We start from the raw sequence: 23,788 nt of genomic DNA, 5'->3' as shown, positions 1-23,788 counted from the left end.
TGCCTAAGCCAAAATTTGCATCACTGCAGCTACTATTGAAGTTAGCTCACGTACACCTACATGAATGATAGTCATTGCAGCATTTCTAGCATCCACAGCAATTTCTAATACACGTGGCATAGAGACCAAACACTTATTGATATATGACGGTTTACAGCTGCATGTCTCTTCATAATAAAACACATCACAAATTTGGAAAGCATTATTCAATGAGTTTGTGGTCCAAAAACTCCAGAAGAACCCAAGCTGGCAAAGTGAGCATTATTATTAAAAAAAAATTAAAAAAATCAGCTGTTTGTTGATATGCTTACTACTTGAAAAGATATATTATAGATGTGTTTCTTTTACCTACATGGTCCAGGGAGGAACATCAAAGTGGCTAGTAGGATCAGGCACTGTGTATTTCTGTGAACTCCTCTTTTGGAAACATAACTGGTAGTGTGTCAGTATGTAGGCTGTGAACAAAACAGAAGAGAGAGGAGGAATTATAAGAATAGATTGCAAATGCACAGCAATGACACAGACATATAAGCTGAATGTACTTGTGTGTATCAAGAGGAAACAAAAGCTGTTAATGCTTTCTGTGGCTGAATACCATTTTCCTTTAATATATTTATAAATTTATAGACAGCTGAAAATAGTAAGAACAACTCAAGGATCCACATACTGCATATATCTGGAAATAAGACAGTACTGACAACTTCAGTTACTCACAGTGCTACACAAGGGGCTAAGTATAATCATAATGTTTTCAGATGATTTTTCAAACACAGTGACCACATTGGAGTGAGGATAACTATTTGCCTGAGACAACACAAAAGAGTCTGCATCTGAGTGAGGAAGGGATCTTGGAAGATAGCACCTTCAGAGTTGCTATTCAGAGAGCTTCAGAGAGCTGCTGAGCTCACCTGGACTCCAGGGACAGCCCATTGCATGGGCAGAAATCAGTACATGGCTCTCCTTTTCTTCCTCAAATAATGCTGTCTCAAACTAACCAGTTTAGAAAGCTGTTTGGAATACTACTTCCATTAAAAGAGTAGAACAACAGCAACAAAAGGAATCTGATTCCAAATATTATTTTCAGCTTAATTTAACATATTGTTGGTATCAAAAGTTGACACAAACAGAGGAAGCAAAAAAAAACAAAAAAACCGAAGGGTGCTCCAAAAGTAATGCCTCCAATTTTATTATGTTGGACCATGATGTCAGAGATGGATCACTTCCAGTCAGGCCAGAAGAAGACATCCTTTCTTGCAACAAGGTAATGCCAGGCCTGGTACCATTTTGAAAACTGTGAAATGCACTACCAATCTTGGCTGGATTGTCCTAGAACATACACTGTACTGTGCAGATTTCACAACTTCTGACCTCCATCTGTTCAGACTGATGAAAGATAGACTGTGTGGGCAACACTTTCCTAGCAATAATGCTGTTATAGCATTTTTTAAGCAAACAGTTGGTTTCCTCCACTGGCGTGCCAGGTAGGCTCATGTTGGTGAGAATGCATAGCTCATAATTATGACTATGCTGAAAAACAGTATTTTGTCACTAAGAATTTGCTGTATCAGCCTGTGTTATTGTGCTCTTTGTATACGTTGTAGTTTCCATGGAAATAAATAGGAGACATTACTTTCAGTGACCTATATAACAATAATTAAAACTTATACAACATATTTTCCTCCACAAAAAAATGTAAATTCCTGAAGTGAAGGAGAAGGATTAGCCACTTACTGCTGTGTTTCAATTAACTAGATATAATTAATGCCAAGTGGGACCACGTGCTGTTATTATCCCATTTATTACATGCTATTGCAGTTGAAGGCTTCAAAACCCCTCTGAATTGCTTAAACACAGAAGAATGATTCTGAATCTGCAGATGCTGCATGTGATTGCTAAGTGTTTCAGCCTTACCAGCATGCCAATAGGTTTCACTCCCGGGTGTTACAAAACAAGGCAGAAGACCAGAGAGAGCGTGTACTGGCTATATTGGATGTCTAGTTTGTTGTGTTCATTTTTTTTTTATTTTTTTTATTTTTTATTTTTTTTTTTCCCCAGTTAAAAACAACAGCAATTATAAGACTGAAGTTATTAACAAACAAGGCTGAGATCACTTTATAATTCATTTTCCGAAGAAAACAGGCATTTAGTCCAGTTTTTCTCACCAAAAGATGACATAAACACAGCTCTATATGCCACTGATCAAGAAGGTCTCTCTTTCCTATTTGGAAAGGAAGCAGATCAGATGAAAGACAGCTCAAAAGAAGGAACATATATTAACTGTATCACTAGCAGTGCCATTCGATTTTTAGCTGGAAGGAACTTGGATACATCAGTGTGGCAAACCCTTTTGTAGGAGCACACTTTGATGCCCTGTTTGCTGAGTTCAAGATTTGGCTGACAAACATTAATTCCAGATACACTTCCTGAAGCAGCTAGGTTTTTCTGTTCCAAGCTGCAACTTGTTTGTGTCACTACTCCCACCAGAATAGGCAAGGGAACTAACTGTAGCACAAGGAAACATGTCTACACCTAAGGTCACCCAGCAGAGAAAGGAAAACACTCAGACAGAGGCAAGAAGAAGCCAAGGAATTCATGATCATCAGAAACCACCTCCCACCTGGAAAGCACTTTGACTCTGCAAAGCTATGGATAAACACTGTGAGAGGTCTGGTAGGAGAGCTTGACGTTTTAGCTTCGAAAAGGTAAGCCCACACCTTTAAGATATAAGTTCTGGTTTTGGTCCCACTCAGTTAAGAGATAACAGTTTCTGACAGTTGAATAAAGAATATTAATTTCCTTCTTGTCAAGTTATTTTCAGTCAAAAAGTCATTATTCAATTAGCTTTTGAAGTTATTCTCAGTAAAGAAATTTAGTTCCAGAAATTTTTGGTCATTATTGCCAGTATTCAGATTTACTCCCTTAACCACATAGGTTGTGACTCAGCTTTAGAATTTACTGCTCTATTTTATAATTCCTCAAAAAAATCTTGTACTGTTGCTAAAGCCAGCTATGAAAGTAACAAACTCTTCTCACCATGAAAACCAATCAAAAACAGTTGGCCATTCAGCTTGTGAAGACAATCAAAGCTCATCTGAAGGAATGATGTGAAAGTTGTATCTCCACACATCTGGTACAAAATACCAGGATAAAATCACAGAAGATGGCTAACTTATATTATACATCTGGGAAACAGTGGCACTTTCTCTTTTATGCTGATATAGTTCACTAGTCCTCCTTTCCGAGAGACTTGTCCAAAGAAAAGAAAAACAAAACCCTTACGCCTTACTCCATCAACATGAATCCTGGACATACCAAATCCAACAACAGCCACTCTGAACTCAATAGTGATTTTCTATGATAGAAATTCAATTTAAGGGGTGCTTCTAAGCATTGGCCGATAAATTGTGATACCAGTTCTTGGGTGTGGTTTGGGAGCTAGTGCAACTAAGAAACTTGAGTTAGGATTCATGCACGGGGGCAATTATGAAGAAGAGGTATCTGAGTTTTCCAGTATTACAAACACATCTGTGACTATGACAGCTTAAAAGATGTTGCTATCTGCACAGGTGGACTCTCTCTATTCAAGTTCCAGATCTGAAGATCACACTTTACAATTCCTTCCTTTTATTCATGAGAAACATTATCTAACACAGGAAGTGCACCTTGAAGGCCTTTTGCTTTTAATTTATTTTTTATAAAACCTCACTTGAGACAAATATCAAAAAAGCCTTTAAATAAGAGAACTACTTCTGTTGAAAGCAGTACTGTGGATACAGTAATTTCTGTTATGTTTACTTTATAAAATGAATTGACATACATTGACTCTGCACTTTGAAATTGAATTCCTGTATTTATTCAGAAGTGTATTATGGAGTAAGTTTCTCACTGTTAGAAACAGATTGCATAGATACATAAAACCTTGTACATAATAAGGAATGAATTTCACATGAAATCATCACCAGGTACTTTATTACTCACTGGGTACTTCATTATTTTTTTAACGAAACTTTGGGAAATTTTGTTTTAAAAAAAATGTACCTACACAGATACAAGGTACTTCATAGTTCAGTAGTGTAAAAGTAGTTTTATGGATATAATTTTGATGACTTTACAACATCAGAAGGAAAAGCATTATAAAATATTTGCCCTGCAGCTTCTATGTTCAATGGACTTTAAAGGCCAGAAAGTCTTTTGATTCTTTAGGCTTCAGGTATAGAAAAGTCTAAAAGCTGAAAGTATTTCTGCTTTGCACTTCTTCCACTGGATCTAATTAGATAAATGTTAGAATCACTCTGGACAAGATTGAAGTAAGACACTGAAAGTGCAATGTTTATAAACTCAAAGTAACAGCTCTGTGGTAACAGAGCTACAAAAATGCGACACCTAGATTAGGGTATAATTTGCTACTGGGAACTGTTTGTTGTTGCTTATTTTCACATTCCGCACTGTGGAAGCAACCTGTAAAATGATGTTTACTCCAGATAATGACTTCAGCATTTTATTGGCAAATTTGAGATATTGTCAGCCTAAAAGTGCTCACGTCAGTTTACTTCACTTACAAAGTAACTAGTAAGTTCATTAGAGTGTCTGAAAATAATTAGTAGCGCAAGCAGTTAGGAAAGAAGAAAACAGCTGGCAAAAATACTACGTAGAAGTGTACTTCAGTTTAACTACTCTTTATTACTTATATCTTCCACGTATCCAATATATAATCATGAAAGCTTTTTAAACCTGAGAAATTTACAATCCCTTAGATTTTTATTCCTCTTGGTGCTTACTAATAGCTGACCTCTAGCACCTCTGTTTTTTTTAAGAAAACAAAGATTGTTTTTCTTTTAAAAGGTTTTTAAAATTTCATGTATAATTTTATATACACTATTGGATAATCATGACACCTATTACACAGCAGATCTAAACCTGGTTGGATGAATCCCATTTTCACTGTTCACTTTACACTATCATAAACTGTTACCCAGAATGACTGTATTTACAGTCTTTACAAATGACTCTTTCATTCACTCCTTAGTTTACAAATATTCTGATCCATCCTGCAATTTTGAATCAGCTTAGGCTCCCCTACATACATACCTACACACACATATACACACAGACATATATATATGTGAATGTATCCACGTAAAAAACACGTACCTTTTCTCATGGAAGGCAGCTTTATCAGAAAAAGATGTCCTGGGTAAACATATTGCTCTGTTTCTTCCATATAGAAACACTAGTAACAGCTATTCAAAGATTTTAAGGCATTCATTACTCCCTGACTAAATAACCTTTTTCTCCAATCACTGAAATTGAGACGTTTCCCTCTCCTACAGAGTCAGTGCCACTGATTACCTCAAAAAGAAAAGAAGAAATTCTCAGGAAACATTAAAAATATCAATACTTGATAAAACATTTGGGTGTGACTTACGTACAGAAGTGTTTGATGTGCTCAATTTGAGAGCATAGGACAGCACTGTACTGAAATACTAAATGACCATGGAAGGCTGCTGAGTACACTGTGGGTAATGCAAGCGGGATTTCCTGACACTGGAAGGTCAGTAAGCCTCTCACTGGAAAGATGCTGTCTGGTCATCAGCTACCCAGGCAGGAAGGAGCCTGAAAGCTGCTCTTTCATACCTATGCCTGGTTCACAATAGAAGGAAAGACTCCATGATCATAAACTCCTTTCAAAACTCAATTTTGTATAAAATATACACAAAATTATCCAACAATTGTCTCAGTGAAACTTCTGACATGAAATTACAGGGTTAGTGAAAATGTTTGTAAGTGCAGAAAAGAGATTAGCTATGGCAAGAGGTGCAATCACCTCCCACACACTTACCTATCAAAACTCACACATCAAAAGACAGTTAATAGCATATGTACATAACCTTAAATGATCTCCTAAATTAACCCAGACATTGTCTGCAAGGCAGCTTTTGTATTCAAATATATCAAACAAAGAAAAATGTTGAGAAATATTAAATGCTCGACTCCTTCCACTGTTACATCTACAGATGTAACAACAGCTTGAATTTTTGTTTCACCAGATCTTTTCGAGGGGGCTGAAGAAATAAAAGCAGCTGCTGCAGAGCCTCTGTAAAGTGAGGCTGAGGCTACCATGTGTGAGACACAGCTGGCTCCAGTGGCCTGGCCACAGCACAGAGCTGGACCTGCAGCCAGCATGGTGGCACCTCTGAGGAAAGGCAATTAAGAAAGAGCAAGAAAATGCATCGTAGTCCTGTCCATTTTCTGAAGGAGCTGTATCCTGTGGTGAAGCACAAAAGTAGTGAAAGGAATACAGAGCATAGCAAGGGGCTATGGACTGACCTGAGCTGCCCACAAAATGCAGCTTAGGATGGCTGCTCTTTGGGTGGCTGAGACTGAAAATTACTTCTCACATGCTGCAGATCCATATGATGTGAAATTCACAACTAATTGGTTTTTAACATAACCTGATGTTTTATTTTTATCCACCCGCTATCCAGGAAAGGCTGTTCTAGGTGATTTGACACACAGCACTCTTTGAATCAAACAATCAAAGGAACAGGTTGATTGCTTAGGGTCTCAGAGCAGAGCTCTTTCCATAAAGCTAGCATAAATTCCAGTACAAATACAGTTATATATCAATTACAGATTATAGCAGCAAGTAATATAACACACAACAATATAGGGGAAGGTGTTGATTTTGATTTCTAACTACAATTTCTCATGGCTAAAAATGCAATTTACTCCTAGAGATCTCCCTGGGTGTTACAGTGAACAACCGTGCAGGCACCAGGGCTGGTGAGTACAAATGGGGAAAAGCAGACACCACAAGGACATGCTCCTTACCCCTGGTAAGCCTTAATTCCATAACACGCCTTTACTCATGTCTGAACATTTGCCAACATCTCTACTGTAGATCACTTGTACTGCAACTTTCTAAGCAGCTGAATCCAAAGTTGTATGGTAAATTTGCCACCAAATTAGCATAAAGAAAATCACCATTGGAAAAAATAGTTTAGCAATTACTTTTCCCTATTAACATCTTGAAAGGGTTGTGAACAACAGAACAGAATTTAGCTGGAGGCTTGCAGCTAGTGGTGTTCCCCAGGGGTTGGTGATGAGCCTGGTCTTGTTCAACACCTTCATCAGTGACCTGGATTGAAGAGACAGAACACACCCTCAGCAAGTTTGCTGATGATACAAAGCTGGGAGGAGTGGCTGACACACCAGAAGGTTGTGTACTGTCATTCAAAGACTACTAAATGCCTGGAACATCTTCCATATGAGTAAAAGTTGGCAGATCTGGAACTGTTCACCCTGGAGAAGAGATGACTGAGAGGAAATCTTACCAATACTTATAAATATCTAAGGTGTGGGAGTCAACTGGATGAAGCCAGGCTCTTTTTAGCAACGTCCAGTGACAAGACATGGGACAAAAATAGGCACAAACCACAACACAGGAATTTCCATAGAAACATAAGGAATAACTTTTCTTTGAGGGATACAGAGCACTGGAAGAGGCTGCCCAGAGAGATTGTGAAGTCTTTGTCTCAGGAGGTTTTAAAACCTGCCTGGGCACTTTTCCATGTGACCTACTGTACTGAACGTGCTTTAGCAGTGGGTTGGACTAGATTGGACCCAGAGGTCCCTTCCAACCTCTGCAATTCAGTGATTCTGTGAATGTGTGTACAAACAAAAAGCTGAACAGAGTTTGGGTGGGGAACAAAAAGCAGGAGAAATTGAAAAAGAAAAAACGATATATAGAAAAAAAGACTTAAAGTGTTTTTTTTTTTTTTTTTTTAAAATCTACCAATACTTTCTAAAAATACAAACAATGCCTCAATGTTAAATTAAGAACTGTCTTTAAAATAACTGTTCTCCTACCAAAACAAATTAATAAACAAGCTACCTATCCCCACTATGTTTTACAAAGTACCTTTCAGGGAATTATAGCTGCAGAATGATTAGTGGATAATACAACTAACTTAGGTAACAATTAGGCTAATGTAGGTGTGTATGTCAATGGCTTGCTCAGCTTTTGAAACACGCACATTTATGTCAGAGACATGTGGACACATGGTAGAAAAAAATAAGCAGAAAATGAAGAACATGGCTGTCAAGCTCTAGGAGGATTTATTACATTGTAAATACGGGGTCAAAACTACGAGCTCTTTCCCTAATGGCAGCATCCCCTTGCTCTGGAAGTCTGTCCAGGCTTCATGATTTATGTAAGTGTGAGGGTAGGGGCAAAACGAGGAATGTTTTGATGCCTGCAGACCTCTAGGGGGCACGTATCTTCTACACATAGTTTGCTCTGCAGAACACTGCCTTGCTTTGCAATTGCAGGTAAGAAAGCAGCAGTACTACTACCTCTGACTCTCTGAAAATTGCATTCGACAGTAAGAACAGTATTTGTTTAAAGTGAGAAGTTAGGATTCTTTCTTTATTTTTATAACTCTAAGACTCAAGACCATCAGAATGTAAATTAACCCATACAAAAGGAAAACACTGTACATACAACACCATTCCTATGTAATATACCACCTAAAAGGGATTTATATACTCTATATAATATGTATTGTTGTATACTAACATGAGATATACTGGCATTTTGTAAAGACAACAATCCTAACTTGAAACCCTTGCATACTTTCATGTTCTGTCAAATTCAGAATTTAACCAAACAGCCTTACAAGATTACAAAGTATACCACAACATCCCAATCACAACACATTATTAAAACTAGAAAACAATCCAGGGAAAGTAAGCCAATAGTCTTCCTTTAATGTTTTAACTATTCTGCTCAGGTAATATATATTTATTTGCTACATCTGAGTATGGAAAAAGAAAAAAGAGAGAGAAAAAAAAAAGGTAGTAACAAAATACTGTTCAGGGTGGTAACACTTACTGATATATGTTTACCCAGGTGAATTAATATGAGCAAAATACTGTAAGTGACTCCAGAAGAATATAAACTCATCTGGTGACTGTAAGATGTAACTCTGATGAGACCTATACACACACTACCTATGGAGGGAACAGAGTGATCTAGAACAGGATAGGACCAGAAGCTATTCTCACCGGATGTAGGCTTTGACTTCCACAGGCAATATCACAAGAGCAGGCACTTCTATTTGATTCATGATAATCACTACAATGTTGCAGTACCACTTTGCTATTCCATGATTTTACACATTGTTTTAGTAATGGCAGTGCTATCATTTAGAAAAAAAGTAGAAATATAAATTTCCTTTGACAGTAACCCCAGAAGCATTTTCTAGCTGAGATAACCATGCACTTAACTTACATATATTTCTTTCTCTATTTCAGTTTAAATCAAACAGTGGTAATATTGTTTGTACATAATCATATTCAACATTCAGAGCAGAAGTGATGTGCCACAGAGCATAACAATTCTGTTTTTTCCACATATACAGTTTTCATGGTGACGCTTTAAGGAGCAAAGGAAATTATGCAGTTACTTTTTTGTTTGTTCGTTTGTTTTGTATATTATACATCTGAAGAGGATTTAGATTTATTTATTTATTTATTTTAGCATACTAGATCAATCAGAAACTGATGTGAACCAAGCCGGCAGCAATATTTAAATTTTCAAGTTTCTACCTTTTAAATTTCATGCAATAATGAAAGCTCTGTACAAAACAATAACCAAACTTGAAGGTAAGAATGAAAATCCTCAGAAAAGATTAGCAGAGATTACTGATTTTAATTCTGTTTATTACTGTATTTTCCCTGTAATCTGGTGTATAGTGCATTACCAACAAATACCTTTTTATTAACATATTTATCTCTTCCATAGGCACTCAACCTATTGGCAATGACCTTTATTTCTTATATTGCGTTCCTAAGACATGGTGTAATTGTGGCTTTTGACCTTTCATTGTGAGTCATAAGTTACATGTAAGGTCTTCAGTGGCCCCCAGAAGTATATAAGCAAAATATTTTGTCAACCTCCTAAACTGGACTAAATAACTGCAATGTGGGGGACAAGCCTTTAAAAACACAGGTGCTTCCATCCCTATGGTACACAATCACATTAGCTTTATGTTTCTGCTGAAGTAATGCAATTCAAAACCTAATAACGGTATTAAATTGCATTATTAATTTAGAGGCATTAAAGCACACCAAGATGTATTGGGACAATTAAGATCTTCAGCAGCACTGCCTTACAATGGCTGCCTCTGGAAGGCAACACAACATTAGCATGCATTCAGCCTAACCAAGGGCTCTCACTGGAATAAGATTTTAAATTACTTAATAAAGACTGTATAGACAAAAAATTCTGTGATCATTTTCATGGGTTCTTGAGACAAGGAATATCCTGATTTATTACAAACTAACAATGAAATTACAGAAATTACGCATCTTACTGACATTACAGAAAATGAGACAAAGTGCAGCTATTTTTCTTAATTCAGTACAAAAATGTCAAAGCCGGAGTTAAAACCCCCAAGGCTGAGCTCAAATAGCAGTTGTGCATTAGTATAATGAGATGCCAATACAGAATACCCAACAGGACTTGTGTGTGAGATGTTGTTGGTTTTTTTTCCTCTCACAGAAAATGGGTCATAAAGGTAACTTCTGAGTGAATTCACTTTGGGAGGAATTACACCCCTCCACTGCTACAAAAAGGATAACTGTATCAGTTCTTAAAAACACTATACCTTTTCCTTCAGCAAATTCCCAATGGCTCGATTTCCCTGTGACCTCAGGAATCCTTAGGAGAGCACCTGATACAACAACTATTTATTTTTGTCTTATGTGAATCACCCCTTGCAGCAGCCTCTCTCCACGAGCCCAACGGCTAATTTAGATTAAACATTCAACATCTTGACAGATAACTTTAAGCAAGTTGGACTCCCCTCAAAACTAAATCCAGCGTCTGAATAAAAATCCTGCCTTCTTTTCCTTCCATTAAGCATTGATATGGGCAAGATCTGAAGATTTTTCAAACCAGCAAATACTACTCTCTACCCAACAGTCTGAAAATGGTCTAAAACCTTCTGACTACTAAACTTAACTTCTAGTGTGTACATCAAGCCTGTCAAAGCAACACAGCTAACTTAGTAATTTCTACATTTCTTCTTAATTTGACTATTCTTAAGTTGACATTTCTGGAAGGAAATCTAAGCATTAAGAATGCATAAAGTAAAAAGGAGTTTGATGTCATACACAAAAATAGTTCTATTCCATGTTTCCTTTCCTCCTCCTTTAACCTTTATAAATATATGCCAATTGAGAAGTCAGTCAGTTTCATGACTCATAAACTCTAGCTTTGTTAGGAATACTACATGTCGTTAAATCGAGACCTGAAGCAGTGTTGAGCAAAATGTTACTCTGCACCTTTTCTCCAAATTCTCTCCTAGTTCCAAAGATGATGCATCGCTTAACAACATCCATGGGAAAGAGACTGTCATTGCACTGAAAAGCCTTCTGCAGGAGCACAAAGCTACAGTACCACCCACACAGCACCAACCATGCTACCTGTCTATCAGCATAGGGCTTTCAATGGCCCTGTGAACATCTTTTCCTCCTCTAAACCTCAGTATAGCATAGCTCAGCTCCAACAGGTGCTAAGGCAATTATTTCTACCTTCCTATTTTTTAAATAGTATTGCCATGCAAGTAAAAATTCTACTTATAGACAAACTGCTTCAACTCTGATTGTTATCCTTTCTGTAAAGTTATTTATGACTTTAAAAAAGTAATTGTCTGTATGTGCCTTTTTTCCACACTAAGTATCAGGTCAATCTTGATCTACATTTAGTCAATGAAAAAATTCTAGAATCAACTCCCTTGAAGTGATGAAAAGATTAAAAGAGAAGTAAGCATTACTAATATTCATTCTTTTCTGGAATACAGCTGGTGAAGCACTGATGAAGCTGTATTGTTTTATTTCATCTGTTCCTTTGAGTACTACAGTTATAAGAGATCTAATTAAATAGGAATATAACTTCAAACAATAGGTTAGTTCTATTTTAATAGTCATTTTGAAGGCCTTTAAGTATACCTGCCTCTCAGCAGTTAAATTCAATCACAAAACTTCCTTTCCTATCATGCAACTTCCAGCAAGTGAAATTTCCAAGACCCCAGTACTCGTGTGATTACAGAACATAGAAACAATTCTTTCTCAGCCCAGTGAGGAGAATGAACAACTGGGAATATTTTAACAAGTGTTAACAGGGTTGGAAGGGACCTCAAGGGTCATGAATCTCCAGCTCCCCTGCCACATTCAGTGCCACCAACCTCCACATTTAATACTAGACCAGGCTGCCCAGGGCCCCATCCAATCTGACCTGGAACACCTCTATGGATGGGGCATCCACAACCTCTCTGGGCAGCCTGTTCCAGAACCTCACCACTCTCTCTGTAAAGAATTTCCCCCTGACATCCAACCTAAATCTTCCCTCCCTCAACTTAAAACCATTTCCCCCTGTCCTGCAGTTAATCCTGCAGTTATCAACATTTTCAAAGAGTTGATTCCCCCCCCCCTCTGTAGGCTCCCTTTAGGTACTGAAAGGCTGCAATGAGGTCATCCCTCAGCCTTCCTTTCTCCAGACTGAACAAGTCCAGCTCCCTCAGCCTGTCCTCATAGGGAAGGTGCTCCAGTCCCCTGATCATCTTTTTGACCCTCCTCTGGACCCTCTCCAACAGCTCCCTATCTTCTTTGTACTGGGGGCTCCACACTTGGATGCAGTATTCTAGATGGGGTGTGCAAATCCAAAAAGCAGTGTGAAATTTTTAAAAATTGTGATGATGCCACAGGAATTATTATATATTACAGACAAACAGATTCTTAAAAAGGCAGAAATTTGGAAGAATCCTCCTTTGTACTTCTAAAGAAAAGCAAGTAGAATAAGGGGACTCTCAATGCCTAACACTATTGATCCAGCAATGAAAGCTCTCAGAATGGCAAGCATCCACTTACACTCAGGTTTTTTTAAAAGACCTATACATTCCCCATCTTACTTGACGGTGAAAGAAACTAGCAGACTACACATTCTATAACCCACTAAGCAGTTTCAGAAAGCACTGCAAGAGTCAATAAGATGGGAAGACTGTTACACTGTCTGGACCCGCACATTCTAGAACATGGTGATCCCAAATTGAATCAAAAGGATACGTTAAGCTGCGTTTCATTCACCAAAGGAAACTCAACTTTTTTTGTGCCAGTGAACTGCTGAAGTTTCCTGAAACCAGATTAATTGTATCTAGTAACTAATTCTACAATCTCACCTATTTAAATTCTTATAGATATAGAATTCCTAAGTCAAAAGGTGAAAGGTCGTACAAAACTTTTAGCAAATATATAACATCAAGAGCATCAAGATACAGATATAGATCAAGTTAAAAAAAAAAAAAAAAAAAGCAAAAGGAAAGAAAGAAACAAGCAAACAAAACACACTACAACTCTGCACAGTTACATAAAGGAAAAGAACTATACAAAAAAGACAGCAATTTGTTGGCTTTTGTTTGTTGGTTGGTTATCTAATTATTTCTGAAGCACTCACTAGAATATTTGAATGCTTTACAGATATAAAAACAAACTAAGCAATATAATACAGATATGAACAAGACATACAATATAATTATTATTTCGCAGATTAAAAATAGACACAAATACGTAACACAATAATTTGTCCAAGTTCTCAAAAGAAGTGTAAGAAGATGCTATGAAGACTGATCTTTCTTTCTTAAATCACTTTATTTTTAAAAAAAAAAAAAAAAAAAAAACAGCCCCCCTCCCACCATAATAACAACAAAAACAACAACAACAAAAAAGGTGGTTTCAAAAACAAAACTAATCATGGCTTTTACTGGAAAAAGTACAGCCATTGGTGACCCAAAAGTCAGTTTATTTAAGATTCTTTCCTCAAAAGAAAGAAAATGTTCCACTTGTTCACTCTTCTAATCTTAGAAAATAAAAAATAAACAAAAAATAACAGCCTTTTGGTAGTGAGTAATCCCAGAATAGTTGATCAGAGCTGTGGTAATGTGGGAAAATTACAGATGAGAGGCTCTGAGGAGAAATTACTTGATTATACCTCAACTGATTCTGGGAAGCATTATTTCCACATGACAAGAGTCAATTCTAAGTGAAATACTGAAAGAACTTTACCAATGAAAAATCATTTGCTATTAAGTTGAAAAATTAGAAAACAAAATTCCTGTGTCCGGTTGGTGTATCATCAAATCTAAGCATTTCAGCAGATGGAGAAATAAATACATATACTGAAAAAAAGATCTGATTTCCCCTAGTTCATTATATGTAAATTCTCTCATTTTCTTCCTCACATTAAAAAAAGTAAATATAGCAGTTCATTTTCATAGGAATGCACTTTTACGTCATTGTACTGTTAATGATAACACTTTAAAGATTACCTCAAGTTCATTTAATTACTAAAGAAACTGATAAGGAGTCAAGCTGATAAAGATTCCAGACAAACTCACAGTCTCGTCTTTCCAGGTTGTTCCTACAAATAGAGCCCAATCTATTAAAGTACTCCAGTTTTGCTTGCTTACTGAAATTGAAATGATTTTTTGAGAGAATTTTAGCTATTAGCAGGTATGTTCAGGCAGAAAACTACTGCATTTAAAAACAAAAAAAAAAAAAAGCTAATGCATTTTGAGAAGCATTTGTTCAAGACCGATGTCTATCATTATCATATTTTTTCAATATACATTAATATGAAACCTAAACTTCCTCAAGTGTTATCTTTTGTTTAAATGTTTGCTTTCCAGCAAGTAGTGATCTAGAAAATAATGTTGGCTACCTAAGACAATCAGTGAGAAAAAGCAGAAGGCAAGTATTTTACAAGTAACTGTCCAGTTTACCTTTATGGTTAGATAACAGTAGTTTAATTAAATGAACAAAAAGATACACTCCCTATTTTTGAGTTTACTGATAACATTGTTGTTTACTTTCTAGGCTGGTAGACATCTTACAGTCCTGAATCTCATGTTTGCTTGAAGCTGAAACTTTACTATAAAACAAAAACATGGCTCAGTTGTATTCATAGGTAAACATTCTCATTCAGGGTGCCTGCATCTTTAGACTCACTAGCAAGATGGAATGTGAAAATCTCATCCAAAGGACACTTGGAAGAGATGCTGCATGTAAGATGCCAGGAAGTCACCTCATTATGTGAGGAGCTCAGAAGTTCTTCCAGCATTTTAGCTCAAGTGCCTGAGGAGCTCATAATTAGCCAGATGCTAGAAAACATCTTGCAAGAACTTGACACTTTCACCCTGTGATTGTCATCCAAGAAAGAAGAAGAAGAAGAAAAAGAAAAAAAAAAGAAGGAGGAATTCTCTGATGTGATAGAATTGCTGGCAATCCCTGCAGAGCTGTATCCTGTTCAAATGATTTAGCAAGACCATTTGAAGTAACAGACAAATATTAGCAGGTATCTAATGATGGACAGCATGTTTGCTAACAAAATCTGAATATTTCAGCAACAGAAATACAAATGTATTTCTTTTGAATCTCTCAATCTGCTACCTAGTTTTACAGTAAGATAAATGATAAACGTAAACTGCTTGTTACCATAGCATACCTTCCCTCTTTCTATTGGCCTGCAGTAGATCCGGACTAAGAGTGTTGTTGCCTCAAAAGCTAGAGGAGATGAACAGAGAAACTCCTTTTTGAGAGAAAGAAAAGCAATCTGAGTGTGCTTTGCCTTGAGTAAATTGTGTCAGTACAGCAATACGCAGGGATTCAAAGGCACTCCATAACCCAAGCACTGCCACTGAACCAACATTCCCTTGATTATAAATAATAATAATAATAATGAGTCAGATAACTCTCTCTTTGAAAGTTTTGCCTTCAAAGCGGTGAAAAAATTTAATCCAATGAATTTTTATGATTTTATACTTAATCTAATAAAAAGTAGTATACCCAATGATTTACAAAGTATTTGTAACAAAGAGTGATGATTCCTTTGGAACCTTCCCTGTTCCCAGTGTCTCTGGTATGGTCATTAAACACTGGCAGCTAAAAGACTACTTCTTTATATTGACAAATATTATTCCAGCTCCTACAAGATAAGATGAAAGGATACTACTACCAATTACGTTAATGAGCTATTGCAGTCTGAAATACATGGACTCTACTTGATTAGAGAGATTTTAAATGCAATTCTGAAGAATTGTTTGAGTTGTTGTTTCTTTCACAGAATAAGTAATAAGACAAAATAGGAAATGGAAAAAACAGTATTTTCTAAAGAAAAAGTTGAAGTTGTCCTGCAGCTATATCAATAAAAGAAATACTGTGAGAAGTGTTGGGGGGAAAAATTACAAAGTTTTATACAAGAGCCAACACCACACATGACAAAACATGGCTGCTATTCTCAAAAGTACCCATCACAAACAAAACAATTACATACACACCTATTACACAGGTTTGCTTGAACCTTTGTAATGAAATGTGTTTTCATATCATACCTAACATTTTCTTACTGCAATTTTGTGCTTTTTGCCTGATTATGTTTTGTAACAAAACCTGAGCAAGTGGGTGTCCTCCATGAGGATCCTTACTCCAAACGTGGAAATCAGCTGGTGGCAACTAGCCCATCATCATAAAGCCAAAATAGCAAAATCCTCTCCTTTTCCTGTCAAAATTGAGTAGGATATAATATTCAAAGATTATTTTGAGAAGGAAATTGATATGATGTTATTGATCACTCAACAGTATCAGTTAATACTATTGCTGTGACTGATTTTGATAAAAAACAATTGACTTTTAATTCCTAGTATCAACTTTTCAATCTTTCAAATATTTTTGTACAAGTTTAAACAAAACACTTCTTTTAGTAAACCTTCAAATGAATTGCTATCCCAATTTAATGTATTCTAAGATGGGATTCAAAAGGGGTGTCATTTTAAAAGCTGCTGTTATAAAAGTGTTTAGAGGTAGATTTATTCTTGTGCTCTTATTAAATCTTTGTTTATTACAGTGCAGTGTGTGAATGTCAAGGAGTGTTTTAGGAAAATATCCTCTTGCCTTTTCCCAGACCCTACAAAGGTAAAATGCTTGCTGTGTTACAAATTCCAGCAGTAAGCAGCATTTGGCCTCCTACCCCATTTCTGCAAAACAGAGAATGTGACTGTAAGCAACAGCTTCTGCCCTTACTCCACCACAGCAGTCAATAACTAATCTTCTCTTTCACATTTCATACAGCACTCTCCCTTGGCTCTCTCAGAGCTATATGTTTGATGTTGACTTTTGCTAAGCAACCACTACCACAAATTGTGGAATGTTTTTTTTCTGAACAACGACTGTCTTTGGCTAATATGTTTCATCTTATGCTTGTTCTTCTGCAGGTTTATCCTTGTTCCTACATGTTTACTGTACTGTTCTGGTAGACTGACATACAGGAGGATAAAGATGGCAGAAACTCCATATCTCATGGGATGATTAATTCTACAGGAACAAACTATGGCTTGCCTCTTCTTGATGCAGATCATACACATATTTCTGGATGATTCTGTAGGCCACAGATAAATTAATAACGACGATAGAACTACTGCTCAAGAGATGGGAAGCTATTTAATGACAGAAGAATATGCTTTTGATTTTGATTTTTTTTTCTCATTCTGATAAAACCTGATCATTGTTGATATTTATTATATTAACATTTTTAACTAGAAAGGTTCAAAGGACATAACTCATCACCGCTTTTACTGCTACTATGCCACATCTGAAGCTAATCTGTTGCTGGATTTGGTTAACAGAAGTCTTACCATAAAACAGCAGAGTTATTCATAACGTGATAGCTATCTTTGAGTCAGGGCAAACGTATTTGCAGACTTAACTATTTTAACTTTAAATATGCTATTCTGGAGGCAGCTGCAAAATGCTTCTGAGATACTTTAAATCCTGTAACTTCTTATACTCTTGTCATATGGAAGTTATAACCAGTAAGTAATCTCTCTGGATGTGTACAGCAGAATTTCCCACATGAAAAGTTTCTGCTACAACCTGGACCAGAACTGCAGTTGTTTCAGAAGGTAGCAGTTTTTCTTTCTTCTTCTTCATCTCTCTCAAGAAGGAAAAAAAAGAAGAAAAAAAAAAAAAGAGATTAACCAGTTTCCCAGTTTGCTTCACAACACATTTGAACAGCCATTTTTCTGGTAATACAGAAACTTGTGACAGGAGGATTGAAAGACAGAGAATGACTGACTTCAGCATAGCTGGATATTTCTATTGTGAAACTCAAGATTAATACTGCTTTGAAGCTTTTGCTGCTGAAACTGTAGAGTATCCTTGCCTTCACACATTGTTACTGGGACAAATGAATTATTCAGAGTTCTTAAAGCTCTTAAAGCTCCATCTCCACAGAAACGGAGACCACAGGATTGGATGTAATGCAGCAACTGCTTGCTCAGATTTACCATGTTTATTAGTACATTTTATATATACATATATATATATATACATATATATATACACATATATATGTTTATACAGATGTTAATAACTGATGTTGATCAATTGCATAAATGGAAGATAGAAAATGTTAGCTAGGAAGTAGCTAGCAATTGCTTAATTACTATCTATGATTTAATTAAATCTGTGATTTAATGCAGAAAACAATCCAAAAATAAATAAATAAATAAATAAATTTCCTAAACCCCTCCACATTGGTAAACTGGGATTTTCAGTGGGATTAATAAAACCTGATCCATGTGGAATTGGTCAGAAGAATTTTGAAAAGAGTGACAGACAAGTTTTATAATGGAAAAATCATCCGTGTTCAACAATTTCTGGATGAATATAACGTAACCAAACTTTCCTTTCAAACCAGAAGGAAGAGGTCTTTTCTTTAACCAAATTGGGCCAACTTTACCTCTTTGCTGCAATGCATAAGATTTTTTTTTTTTGAGATAAGGTGTGAAGTCCTGTGTTTGATGAAGTGTCACTTAGAAATTTAGAAAACAATTATATGAAAACTGTAAAGGAAATAAATTCTGTAGATTTAGCCAGCATGATTCATAAATGACTAGTGAATCTATTTTTTTGCTTGTATTAGGTTAAGCACTTGAGCCACATACAGTGGACACCAAATGCCAGCCTTAGCCTGACAACTTCTCATGGTAGATTCAAATACTGAATGGCATACATATGCACAAAGAAAGGAATCACTCTGAGAAAAGTTAAAGGCTTTGATTTCCACTCATATAGTTAATAAGTAAGCTTGACAGCTAAGAACGAACAAAACCATCTACTCTGTTTAAAACACACCTAACAGAATTATCTTGTATATACTACCTGCAGACCAAGACTTACAATAGACTGTTGCGTTAAAAGCTTTCACTGCCATGAGATTGGACTGCATGCATGATTTACAAGTGGAAAAATATCACATGAATAATGGAAATAAAAAAATATATACATTAAAATTTTTATATCACTTCAGATTCCATGGCCATTTTCCTTGTGACCATCTCACCATTTTAAAAAGGATGAATTGAAAGTAAACTACTGTAGCAATAATATTATAATATACACTTTTTTCCCCCATGCAAAAATTTCCCATGACTTGCCTTAATGGTTGGCTGGGAAATTTACAGTTCCTATTTTACTCTTTAGATTTCAAACTAGTGTAATTGTTACAGTAGAAAGAATAAATCAGAGCCATCAGAGGCTTGGTCTAAGAGCTGAATTGGCTCTTGGCTGTTTCTGAGCATTAAGCATGGTTGAAAAATGCTTAGCTATATCCCTTCAGAGTTCCAACAATATGCCTTTGGATTAAGCTTCTAATGTAACATAAATTCTACGATTTATGCAGTATTTTCCTTATCAGCATAGTAGCTTAAGTCATTTGACTATCAAATTTTACTAGATAGAGGTAATCAATGATGCAGTATTACCCTCAGAACAGCATATCGAATAATACACATTACCTGAGGAATTGAATGTATTTGAAGTGCATCATTTTTGCAACTTATTAAGAGTTATGAAAAAAAAAAAAACTAGCTCAGTAAACTCCTCTTGTTCCACTGAAGTTTATTTTATATAAATTTCATATAACATTTAGTGCTTCACTAATTATTCTTGCATTTTAACAATTATCTGAACCTGCTTTTGCTAAAACTGTGAAATTTATTAAGGACAAATTCACATAAAGTAATGCACTTAGTAATGATATAAGAAGGATGTCAGAATGTTGCAGTAATTTTTTGTAATCAGAAAACTATTCTGATATCCTGTGAATTTTAAAAGAAGTATATGCATCTTACTATCAACTGGGGTGAAATTGCTCTCTTCAGAGTGTCTGATATGATCCTATGTTTTGGTTCTATGAGAAAAACTATGTTGATAACAGTCCAACGTTTATAGTTGCCTGCTAAATACTGTTGTACAGAGCTAAGGCCATTCTCAAAGGGCCCAAGGAGCTGAGAGGGAAGAGAATTAGGACAACTGATTTAAACTGGCCAAGGGGATATTACACACCATAAGACATCATGCAGGAGGAGTCTTGAAGGAGGTGGGAGTTCATCTCCTCCTTTTCTGCTGTTCAGGGGGTGAGCTGAGCATTAGTCAGAGGGTGGCGTGCATTTCCTCGTGCATCGCTTGTTATATACATATATATTTGTCACAATTATTATTTCCATCTCCCTCCACATCTTAATAAATAGTTTTATCTCAAGCCATAAGCTCTATTTTTTTAATATTCACTTTCCCATCCCATTGGAAATGGGGGAGTGAGTGAATGACCGTCTGGTGCTGAGCCACCTGTTGGGTTAAACCACAGTAACATGAAACTCTAACAAGATGGAAACTCCAGACTAAGCATATTAAGTTGCAAACACACTACACTGGAATAGATGATTAAAATCAATCTTCAAAGTTCCTCAAATCCAAAAGATATTAACAGTTATATTGCGCTTCAAGTAAAATTAAATCTAAACTTTCTAAAGTGAGCGGTGGCTGTGGTAGCCTTGGCAACTCTACACACCTAAATGTAGCTTCAAAACAACAACAACAAAAGTCAAGACAGAGAAGTATTAATCACGCAACTATGTCTTGGCAATATCCTTCTAGCTTTTCTTTGAGCAGGACACATATTTCTGATTAACAAAGTAAAAAGTAGTCTATCTAACCACTTGTGTGTCAGTGTGCTATGCAAAAATCTTTGATTGCAGATGTGTTACTGAAATGTAAGTTGCACTGCACAGCATTCCTTTTAAAATAGTACATCATTTTTTGCTTTCTTTAAAAAAAAAAAACAAACAATTTCAACCTTGAATGGAATGGCTACATACGCCAGCTGTAAACAGGTTGAATAACAGTAGAGCAATTCTCTCAAAAGTAAATACTACTAATAATAATTTTAAAAAATAACAACAACAAAAAACAGCAAGAAAATATACCATATAGCTTTCTATTTACAAAGGTCTAAATAGCTGACAGTAAGACGTGAGTACAGAGTACTGTAATTGAGAGGTGATGGAGAATAAATCCTCAAAACCAGACTAACAAAGGAATTCTCATATCTAAGAAAAACTGGAGGCTGAATTTGAAAACACCTCATTTAAACATTTCTAACTCTCCTTTTCACAGTTATCTCTTACTTTCCATGTAGTTAAATTTCAAGCTGTTAATGCCACTCTAATATTTCTTCATATGTAATTGTACTGCAAGTTTATTTATCTCTGAGAATGTACAATTTTCTATGGATGAGAACAGTCCACAAGTCAGAATTTCCCAACAGAAATCTCTGCAAAGAGAAAACTCAGCCAAGGAGAATTATACCAAACCACTGACACCTAAAGTGTTCCCTGAAACTTACTTATGATTTCGTTAGAACTGAGAAAAACATGAAGCTACAGGAGCAAACAAGATTCAAAAACATCATTCTCCATGTTGATACTGCTGTTGATATCCTTCCCCATTCCTCTCAAGGAAGTTCCAAATACTTCAACTACCCTGAGCTGTTACCAGCCTTACTTGTTCCCCTAAGGCTCAGCTTTGGTTTTGCAAGAGTAGAGAATCAGGCAAGAAAGGAAAAGCTTCTAGATTTGGTGACATCTGTAGAAGTCAGCTGGATATATAAGAAGACTTGAGAAACACAGGGATTACCCTTTGAGGAAGGTATGTCAAGGTTGCACCATGCTCTCACACATCTCTGGACTAAAGAAGTACTTCCATGAAGTGACAGCTCTTTCTATCTTACTGAACTTTAGATGAACTCAAGCAGAGAAGTCATATCTTTTATATTTCACTTGATATATACACATAGGATCTAAAGCTAACATGAAAGTTAGGTGTAAATCAGATGTCACCACACGTTATCTTTATTGGCACTGCTTTTCTGGCTGATTTGTTTGAGAACGACAGGTGATCTGCCCTTACAGCATGACTTACAAGCACTTTGACTGTTCTTTTCTTCCATTTTCACCCAATTTAGTTTAGTACCTTGTGCCAGAAATCACACAGTGACACCATTTAGCTAACAAGTTTCATGTTCAGCTCAACATTCAGCAAAGTCAGTACCAGATCCTGCAGCAAGCTGGCAGAGTGCAGGGGGCTGATGAAGAGCTGGTGGGTGGGGAACCCTGAGGTACTGGAGCATCCCCACACCTGCTGCCACACCAGAGCCAAATTAAGGTAATATAATTAATATAATACATTGAGATGGTACAGTTTTCTTTTTATATCTTTTATTAGTAATACATCACTGTCACATCTACTGCTGACAAAGATGAATTAACATGAAACATTCTGCAGTATGTATTGTATACTTATTCCTCACAACTGCATACGACATGTTAATAGTCTTGCATATAAAAAAAAATTCTCTCAGAAGTCAGAGAAACAGAACATAAATCTTTATCAACTTCAGGGGAATTGGTAAGTTTGCATCATTTCAAGACTTTGAAAGGAAGAGTTAGGAGCCCTGCCTGGGTGCTTTCCAAGAATGAAATTGGCTCTGGCTAATATCACGCCAGCACAAGATCCAAGGAAGCACACTGAATACATACCCATCTATAAAACACAGAATCTTCCTGCACTGACTGCAAAGACACAAATGAAAATATCATCAGATTGTCAATTTTACAAGGATTAGTACCCCAGTCTGTCCTCAGAGACAACATACACATGATCCTAACCTAGTCAGGTAAAAAGCATCAAGTGTTTTCATACTCTTTATTTTGTATACCTCTTAATAGAAAAAGAGTTATAATACCTTCTACAAAGATCTTTCTCTTCCCTTATATACTCTGATTTCTTTCTTTTCCAACAACACATTTTTTCAAATTAAATAAAGAGCAGACCAAAGATGCAAGTGATTTGCTGAATTTTGCCTGCACTGTCTTCTGATTTACATTTAATGCATTTAAACATTGCAGGATTTACTTCTTTTTATTTTTTTATTTTATTTTATTTTTTTTTTTTAAATTTTTTTTAATTTACAGACTGAAAATAAGACCAGACCATGGAGTTGTATCCCTGCAATGCAACTTCAGCAAATGCTGACAAACAGAATACAGAGCATGGCAACCTATATTTCTAATTCTACATATAATATATCAAAATGCTGATAAGAGGTTTAATAATCTCTAATCCTACATATCAAAACATAGATAAGAGGTTTTATTGTTTCCGAATAGATATAGCTGTTTCAAGACTGATTAAGTTTTTTTTATTCCACAATGAAGCCTGAAACAATTGTTCCCACAATTGGTTTACAAACAGAATAAATAAAATATTTCAAATGAAAGACAATGAAACTCTGTAAGACTGTTGTTTGTTTCTGGTGTTTTTTGTTTTTTTTTTT

General features: G+C 36.0%; 1 protein-coding gene across 3 annotated transcripts in view; it reads right to left on the bottom strand.

Moving 5' to 3' along the window:
• CHRM3 (cholinergic receptor muscarinic 3) overlaps positions 1-23,788 on the bottom strand; it is a 255,730-nt gene that overhangs the window by 112,023 nt on the left and 119,919 nt on the right. For 2 of the 3 annotated variants that reach the window (XM_042819997.1, XM_042819987.1), the window contains one exon: positions 349-455. In XM_042819997.1, coding sequence (XP_042675931.1) covers positions 349-371 — 23 coding nt within the window. In that variant the 5' untranslated portion in view covers positions 372-455. The remainder of the gene's footprint in view (positions 1-348; positions 456-23,788) is intronic. The other variant, XM_042820006.1, reaches the window with a different exon arrangement.

Source organism: Centrocercus urophasianus, unplaced genomic scaffold, assembly GCF_019232065.1.
Source record: "Centrocercus urophasianus isolate 14NV4802_14NV808 unplaced genomic scaffold, USGS_Curo_1.0 seq_10, whole genome shotgun sequence".
NCBI lineage: Eukaryota > Metazoa > Chordata > Aves > Galliformes > Phasianidae > Centrocercus > Centrocercus urophasianus.
Note: the sequence above shows the minus strand (reverse complement) of the source record. Positions and strands in the feature narration are given on the sequence as shown.